Source organism: Trachymyrmex cornetzi, unplaced genomic scaffold, assembly GCF_001594075.2.
Source record: "Trachymyrmex cornetzi isolate Tcor2-1 unplaced genomic scaffold, Tcor1.1 scaffold564, whole genome shotgun sequence".
NCBI classification, from domain to species: Eukaryota; Metazoa; Arthropoda; class Insecta; order Hymenoptera; family Formicidae; genus Trachymyrmex; species Trachymyrmex cornetzi.
Window position 1 is genome coordinate 170,010 of NW_017299876.1, and position 8,986 is coordinate 178,995.

General features: G+C 32.8%; 1 protein-coding gene across 2 annotated transcripts; it reads left to right on the plus strand.

Moving 5' to 3' along the window:
* The first annotated feature begins 6,625 nt into the window (after positions 1–6,625).
* LOC108766022 (DNA-directed RNA polymerases I, II, and III subunit RPABC4) lies at positions 6,626–7,403 on the plus strand. 2 transcript variants are annotated; one of them, XM_018515039.1, is made up of 3 exons: positions 6,626–6,841; positions 7,153–7,245; positions 7,359–7,403. In XM_018515039.1, exons 1-3 carry the CDS (start codon positions 6,787–6,789, stop codon positions 7,379–7,381), a joined length of 171 nt encoding a protein of 56 aa, XP_018370541.1. In that variant the 5' UTR covers positions 6,626–6,786; the 3' UTR covers positions 7,382–7,403. The 2 variants fall into 2 exon arrangements, with proteins under 2 accessions (XP_018370541.1, XP_018370540.1); XM_018515038.1 differs by lacking the exon at positions 7,359–7,403 and having other exon boundaries at positions 7,153–7,292.
* The last annotated feature ends 1,583 nt before the right edge of the window (positions 7,404–8,986 follow it).

The window sequence follows — 8,986 nt, forward strand, 5'->3', positions numbered from 1 at the left end:
AAAAACGTTTCTTGAAAATTAATGTTGCAAGAATTTAAACGAAGCGTTATTAAAAAGCTGCATGCAAATACAAAATAATTTTACGTTGTTGAAATATTTCGCAAATTTCTGAGGACTAACATAATTGAAATATGAACCTGGAATATATTATCGCGTGAATATGTAATGAAATACACATATTAAGTTTATTGACGACGGCGATAAATACGCGATCTCGAGCATGTTTCGTTTACCACATCATTACTAACATTGCCTGTTTATATTACAAACAGATATAATTTGACTTGTATAATCCTCTTTAAAAGATTTTAAACCTTTTCTTTCGGAATCAGCACGTATAACGCATAAAGTGCAGAAAAAAAGAAACGTAATTCGAGTATCTGATATGATTATAATATTTATATACACGATAGTGTTTCTCGTAATAATTGAGGTGCAATGGACTGGTATGTGATTCTATATTTAAAGCACAAATGAGTTACTTTCAACATGTTGAAGAGTATTCTAATATTACAAATTAATATTATACTTTAAATTAGTATATAAAACTTATACACACATACATATATGCATATAAATACATATATATGTATATACATATATGTGTATGTATGTATATTTGTTCAATATTATGCATATAGTATAACAATTATGAGAATTATTGTTGACATAAGAGAAAATGTGTTTGTATATATTTATGTAAAATATAACGAGAAATCATGTTAGTTTCTATAATAGTTTTAAGAAATCAAGAAGCTGTGTCGGTTGCTCAGATTACTTGTAAATTTAAGCGCTTTTAATTCACACAGTAGATTCTTTAGTTTTCCTGTCTTGAAAGATTTTCTTGTAAGCAAGAATCAAGTGATGAGCGTCTTAATAAGTTTGATTTTATCTCAAACATTGTTGAATATTTAGTTACCTCGGTATTTTGATATTACTAGTTATTTTTTAAATCTTAATTGAGCATATTTGTTATGGTCTGAGGGACCGATTCACTGATTCTGTTTAAGATATAGTTATGCCTCCTGTTTTCTCGCTGCAGTTCTATTGAATTATCCACAGCGAAAATTGTCCAAGACGAAAAAAATCATATGAATTTTTCTCCCATTATTGAAATGTCTTTTATCACAATCTACATTTTTTATTAAACAAGTAAAAGCCTCCAAAAAAATTAATTTTTACACGGAAAATAGCTTTACATGATTTCTCGCTGGTGGCCTTATAATACGACTGCAGTGAGCAACTTGAAGAGGCCATACACCTTCCACAAGCGACAGCTACTGTATCTCATAATTAACTGTCTATCTATTCTACGCGCAGTTTTAATATCTCACTCAAGCACGAGAATGTCTTTCCTATTCCGCATAATCAGACTCCAGTTATCACGGTTTGTACCTAATAGGTGTGCTTGAACCAGGATAAAAAGAATAATACGGTAAACGTAGAACGAGACGACCGCCCAGGTATACAATGAAGTCCAGTCCGAGTGATGTTCACACTAAATGATATCAGTGTAGCGTAGTTTAACATAGCATTTTTTTGAATGTATATCTCCTGTCTGTAATTCTGTCGATTCCAACCGTAACCGCGTTAACTACGTATGAGCTTCCAGGATGTGTACACAGCGTGTTGTGTGCACACACCCCGAAATGCCAAGCCAACACAATTTGCGTTTGACAGGATTTGTTGAGAGAAACGATACGCTTTTCGAAGTCGACTTTGGAAATGCCCGGGAAAGAACGTTATATGTATATATGGACATATTTTATATATAATTGTATATAAAATATGTCAATTTTTTAATATAATTATATATAATTATATATATATATATATATGAAACATTTTTTCCCGGATGACGATCCTTTCACACGCGAAACGCGATATTTTCAAAACTTATACACGTGTAACGCACATCTACGTATATACATATTATATACTCTTTCTCTTTCTCTCGGCTACTTGCATGCGTACTTATATGTGATTTCGAAGGAATGTACTTTTTCCAAATTGTAGATTCATAATGCGATATATACATACACATATATATTTTCGAAACGTTGTCGTCCGTGGAAGTATATCACTTCGGTATATTTTCCCGGCGTGCACGTAGCGAGCGTGTCGTAAAATACATATCAGATTCGCCGTATTCCCGGTATATTAATCGGGAGACGGTGGACGACCGTGCGTCTCTCGTCGTTTGAAATCTAAATATGACGCAGTACAAGTTAGGTTTACTCACCGAGCCTTTGTGCTATGCCCGCGGCGACGATAGACATTTCGACGACTCCGAGCAGCCTCGGAAGTGCCCGTTCGTAACTGCGGATGATGAGAATCACGTTCGCGTACCCCGTCCACCACCGAAGACGCGATTATATGCAATTATACGCGGGAAACTCGATTCGCGACACGGGAAACTTCGCGCTCGCGAGAGTTACGGCCGCAACGGACGCGACGCGAATGCACACTGAAGATAGCCGCGATTCAAATCTTCGAGCGCTAACTAGCGTTCCGAAAGCGCGTCCCTGTAATGCACGTTTTTACCAATGTCGATAGTTTAACTTTAATTTTATTTTGACTCACTTTTTATCTTTTTCTAGTTCTGAAAAAAGGATCGAGCGTAAGTTAAACCGAGGTTAAAGTTAATTAACATTGGCAAAAGTGGAATATAAAATGTTTTGTTTGAACGGCCTCGCGTTTTAATTTCGAAACGTATAACGCGCGGAAAACTGAGAAAACTTTTTTATTCGTTACGAACAATCGCTGTTGCATGATCAACTGATCAAATTTGGATATCCGTTGAAAGAGGATATCACGAAGTGAATTTTGAAGCATAAATACAGGGAAGATCAGTTGATTAGTTTGAAGTTTGAACATATCCAAGTAGAACATAAAAGGTCTGTTCGCGTTGCTTGCACTTAACGTCTTCTTTTTCTGTCTCTTTTCAACATTCGAATATACTTTCTATACTGAAATTCACTCTAAAAATTTGATCTCCGTTTGTACCAATGTGGATTAATTTTAATCTGTATTCAACTTACTCTTCATTTTTTTCTAAAAATTCTAATTCTTAGAAAAAGATGAAAGTTAGTTGAATCGAGATTAAAATTAAACTATATTAGTAAAAACGAGTATTAAAGAGTATTTATCTCGTTTTAAATGCAAATATTTTTAAGGATTTCAAGCAACGCTCGAACAAACCTAAAGTCATAGTGACATCAAAATAGCTCCGAAATTATTAAAAATCATTTATTCTACACAACACCCTTATCCAAGAGATATTATGGGAACGTCTTTAGGATTTTCGATGCATTTTAACGTTAAAATGACATTATTGTGACTTGTTGCTCTGCTTGGGTAATTTCGAATTGAAACATCAGTCTTTTGACAGTTGTTTTTGTTTCAAACATCGAATTTTGTTGTAAAACGAGAGAGCTGCTTCGGTGACGAAGCGATAAATTCATGAACTTTTCTAAATAACTAGCGGAAAAATATAATGAGATGTGTCTGATCATAGATATATGTATAAATAGATACATCGCTCGTCTAATTTAAGGAGCCCACTTAGAAGAACAATTCTAATTATGATCGTTAGACGTACACACAGTTTAAATTACGGAAAAGAGATTACCAGATACAATACATATGATTAACAATAATTTTCATGTCTAAATATGCTGTCGATGTTTCTTCTATTTTGAGATAAAAATCGATCAGTTTTTCGCACTGAACGATCGATAATATTCTATCCTTATCTTCCCATTTCAAAACAGATTCGACTGTGCAATTTTTCACGAGCGTGCGATTAATCCGTTTTAATTGTATCTTCCTTTATTCTCGCATATTATATATATATATATATATATGCATATATACACTGTACAGTCTAATAATTCGGGTAAATGTTTGTTAAGACGACTCGACATACTTTTACAATATTTGCGACATTCGATTAAGTAGTCTGTATTGTGATAAGTGCAGAAAGAACCATATGGCGAATATCCTGACTAATATCCTAAAGTAAAAGTACAAGCGTATCTGTTAAAAAGAAAAAAAAGAAGCAGAGACATATTTATTTTGTTGACAGCCGCGCGTCTACGATTTTCACGAAACACGGTTGGCTTGGCTTGGCTTCTTCCAGACTCAGTATTAGATTTTGCGGACAATGAATGGAAATAGAAAAAAAAGATCGAGCTTGTACGAGTTTCTAGATGATTTTACACCGATTTACATTTTACGGAGACAAAAATCGACTACCTGGTCGCCCGAATTTTTGCGGTGTTTCCGTAGAAAAAAAAAGACTCCGCTCCGCTCCATATCTTCATGGATGATTTAAATTTTGTATACGCGAAGCGTGCGAACGGTGACACTTACAAACACCTGGCGGTATAGTATTTTATATGTATTATAGGATCTTTAAGATTTTATAAATGTTTTTTCATGGGAGAAAAAGAGAGAGAGAGAGAGAGAGAGAGAGAGAGAGAGAGAAAGACGGGTAAAGAATATATCTCGTTTCTTTGTGCTCGCACAAAATATGTTGTGTGCTCCTACGAGCTCCAATTGCGTCGACAAACCATCTCTAGTTCAAGAGCGACTTTGTCGTGAAATCTTTCGATTAAAACCATACTGTATATCGAGCGTTTACGCTCGTATACATGTATATATCAGACAATGGGACCGGAGTGAAATTTTATAAGCGTATACTTGAGAAAGTGACAACGGGATTTATGGTAATAACGCCAACTTGTTTTGCCAGTGTCACCGTCATTTCTCTTCCTCTGTGAATTCTGTTGAACTATATTGATGAGAATGTAATTTTTATTTATTGTAAATAAAAGGAACATTGCTTAAAGCATTTTGTACATTATAGTCTGAATCGATATGCATGAAACAAATTCTATTAGATGGAATGTCCACCGGATCCAGGGATTCTAATGCAAATTGTACGAAGAGATTCGTGATAATCCGCGAATGCGTCTTTATACGATGATCTTGCAGAAACGATAGTACAACTTTGGGCGCAGGAAATAATGTAGGACAGGAATAAAGTTAATTTCCGGTAAGATGCAGTATTGTTTTATTAAAAATTAAATAATCTTTATATGTGAAATAACAATTTTAACAGATATAAAGAAAATAACGCTGCTCGCCATTGTCCGCCACTCGTGTACTCATCGTGCATCGAATACAACAAACAACAACTGAAAGCAAGATTATGGAATATGATTAAGAAAAATTTCTAAAAATTCGAGTTTGCTTGATTATATTTAAAAAAATGTCAATCGTGTTAAGTCGAAAACATTAAAAAACACGTCTTTTTGTACGCTTCTTGTACATGATTCTATATCCACATTCTGTACATCGCATTACATCTTTGGCACGAATCTCATGATGACATTCTGAATTAATGAATTAAAAACTTGATTAACGATGTAAAATTAGGTAAAAGAACAAAAATAGTTTTTGTTTTAACTACTACATGCAGGGTGAATCAGAGTCGTTGAACCAACTTTTTACCCTATGAGAAAATTATTCACTTCATACCTAATTGAATTATAATTGTGCAGTATAAATGTGCAGTCAATTATTTTCTCACAGGGTAAAAAGCTGGTTCAAAGACTGATTCATCCTGGATACCATGTTCGAAAAATTGCTCTACTTACAAAGCGCTTTAAAATGCAATTTCCATAAACAATTATTGATATAGTTTATAAAATGCCGAAGTCTTCAAACTTTTTATAAATATACATATAAATGTGAATAATTGAATAATAATTAGCAAGCAATCATATTAAGAGGTTATTTACTAAAATGTGAGGTTACAAAGTCATCAACATGCATGGCCTTACCTCCACAAATGTATATCATAGGCCGGTATTCATAGTCAGATATTCAAGACCGTCTTAAGTACGGTCTCAAGAAGTCTCGAACCAATCAGAAGGCTGCATTAGTGTCTTAAGACATTACTTAAGACAGTCTTGAAATAAGACTCGACTATAGGTGCGTTCCGTATCGCGCATGATGTGCATGATGCATCCATTGTCCTTGTTTAACATTTGGTGAGCAACAAGGATAAACGATGCATCATGCGAGAAACGGAACGCACCCTATGAATACCGGCCATAGCTTGTTTCGGGGTGGACTCAGATTTATTGGACTCCGTTTTAACACTGTCGTGATATAATAAACTAACTGATTTTTGGTAACAATAAATCTTCGTTATATATATCGTAGAATACACAACGTGTTGTCAATGAAATTGCAATACGACCAAATATAACGCAATTAGACAGACTTGACCGACTAGGACCGACTTACCGACTATCAGTTGGGAACTTTTATTGTAGTATCGTGCGCCCCTCGACAGAGAGAAACCTAGGTTCCTAGTCGGTCCTAGTCGGTCAAAGTCGGTCTTCAAATTGCATCGTGTATTTGATTGGTCGTAATGCAGTTTACACGATGCAATTTGAAGACCGACTTTGACCGACTGGACCTCGGATCTCGTTCTTTTCTTAAGCCTTGTGTCCACGATGCTAGAAATCGGTCCAAGACCTCGGATGAAGAAATAATTGACCAATCGCAATGGTCATGTGATCAAATTGTTTAAATATGATTTGTTAATTTTTTCTCTGTCCGAGATCTTGATCTTGGATCGATGTCTAGCATCGTGGACATCTGACTTTACAAGGAGATTCCTTCTCCTTTCGAGGCATAAGGCGCCAATTCAATTTTTCTCTCCACGCCTTACAATTATATCACGACAGTATATCACGATATAATATTAAAATGGAGTCCAGTAAATCTGAGTCCACCCCGAAAGCTATGGTATACATTTGTGGAGGTAAGGACATGTTTATTACTTTCTAACCTCATATTTTAGTAAATAATCTCTTAATATCATTGCTTGCTAATTTTCATTAAATTATTCACATTTATATGTTTATTTAAAAAGTTTTAAGACTTTAGCATTTTATAAACTATATCAATTGTTTATGGAAATTGATAAATTGCATTTTAAAGCGCTTTCTAAGTAGAGAAATTTTGTGCAACATGATATACGTAGTAGTTATTAAGCTAAATTGTAACGAAAAACTGATTTCGTTCTTTTACCTAATTTACATCATTAATCAAGTTTTTAACTCATTATTTTAGAATGTCATCACGATAATGAGATTCGTGCCAAAAATCCAATTCGATGCAGAGAATGTGGATATAGGATCATGTACAAGAAGCGTACAAAAAGACGTATGTTTTTTAATGTTTTCGACTTAACACGATTGACATTTTTTTAAATATAATCAAGCAAACTCGAATTTCTAGAAATTTTTCTTAATCGTATTCCATAATCTTGCTTTCAGTTGTTGTATTCGATGCACGATAAGTGCATGAGCGGTGAACGATGGAGAGCAACGTTATTCTCTTTACATTTGTTAAAATATTTATATTACATATAAGGATTATTTAATTTTTAATAAAGTAACATGTTGTAGCATAAATTTACAATAGTGTGAATAAAGAAATCAATGTTCTTGTTATGTCTGATTCTCTGGTGAATTTTATTGATACATCGAATTTTTAAAGATTAGCATTTGAAAATAGAGAAATCTTAGAAAACTAAACTTGAAAGAGAAATTAAGCAGGATAATGTGACAAAGTGTGAACTTTGTTACATTACCCTACTTAATTTCCCTTTCAAGTTTAGTTTTCTAAAATTCCTCTATTTTCAAACGCTAATCTTTAAAAATTCGATGGATCTGTAAAATTCACCAGAGAATCAGACATAACTAAATTTATCCTAATTAGTTCTAACTTTTTTATTTTAAGGAAATGGATGTATACAATGCTATACATATTTTTGTCCGTACATTGTTATTAAATCCATGCGTACATATATTCAGGCATGTACATAATATACTAATAAAATTATACATCCATTGCCCCAATAAAAATGTTGATTCATTACTCACCGACGCGATGCGCAATAGTGGAGTTACAGCTGCAACGTCGCTACGAAGATTCTATAATAAATAAATTAAAATCCAAATTAAAACAGTAAAGAAATAATCATTACTTTAAAAAATAATTGCTATATAAACGCATGCAGTTTGCTGAAAAATAATCGTGCAATTTCGAAAATATAATTTTTGTAAGCATCGAATTTTGTACCCATTATTTAATTAGATATAAAACAATTATACATATATTCTTTAAAATAATTACATATATATTCTCTCGAATAATCATATATATTCTCAAAAGAAGATGTTAGCAAAAATAAATTTGTATAAAATTTTTAAGTAATTTTTTTTTTATAAAACTTTAAAGTAATTTTTAAGAAATTCTCTTTTCGTCTAATTCTAACAAGTTAAAAATCATTTAAAAATTTTATACAAATTTATTTTTGCTAACATCTTCTTTTGAGAATATATATGATTATTCGAGAGAATATATATGTAATTATTTTAAAGAATATATGTATAATTGTTTTATATCTAATTAAATAATGGGTACAAAATTCGATGCTTACAAAAATTATATTTTCGAAATTGCACGATTATTTTTCAGCAAACTGCATGCGTTTATATAGCAATTATTTTTTAAAGTAATGATTATTTCTTTACTGTTTTAATTTGGATTTTAATTTATTTATTATAGAATCTTCGTAGCGACGTTATTACTTCATAGTATATAATTACTTTATAGAATTATTTTATAGACGATATAATTATTTAAATCATTTTATTTAACAATGATTTAAAAACAACCATTTCTTAATCATTGTCAAATAAAATGATATAAAGACAAGCAATAAAAGGCTAATTTTACACAAGTAAAAAGTAATATTTACCGCAATGTTGCTCCACCGGTGCCTGATGTCTCTCCCAGACCTCCTCCTCCTCCTCTCAGAATATAGTTGCATCCTCTCGCACAGGACACTCGCGTCAAACACTCGCGAATAATGGACTATAATCGCGCGCGGACTATA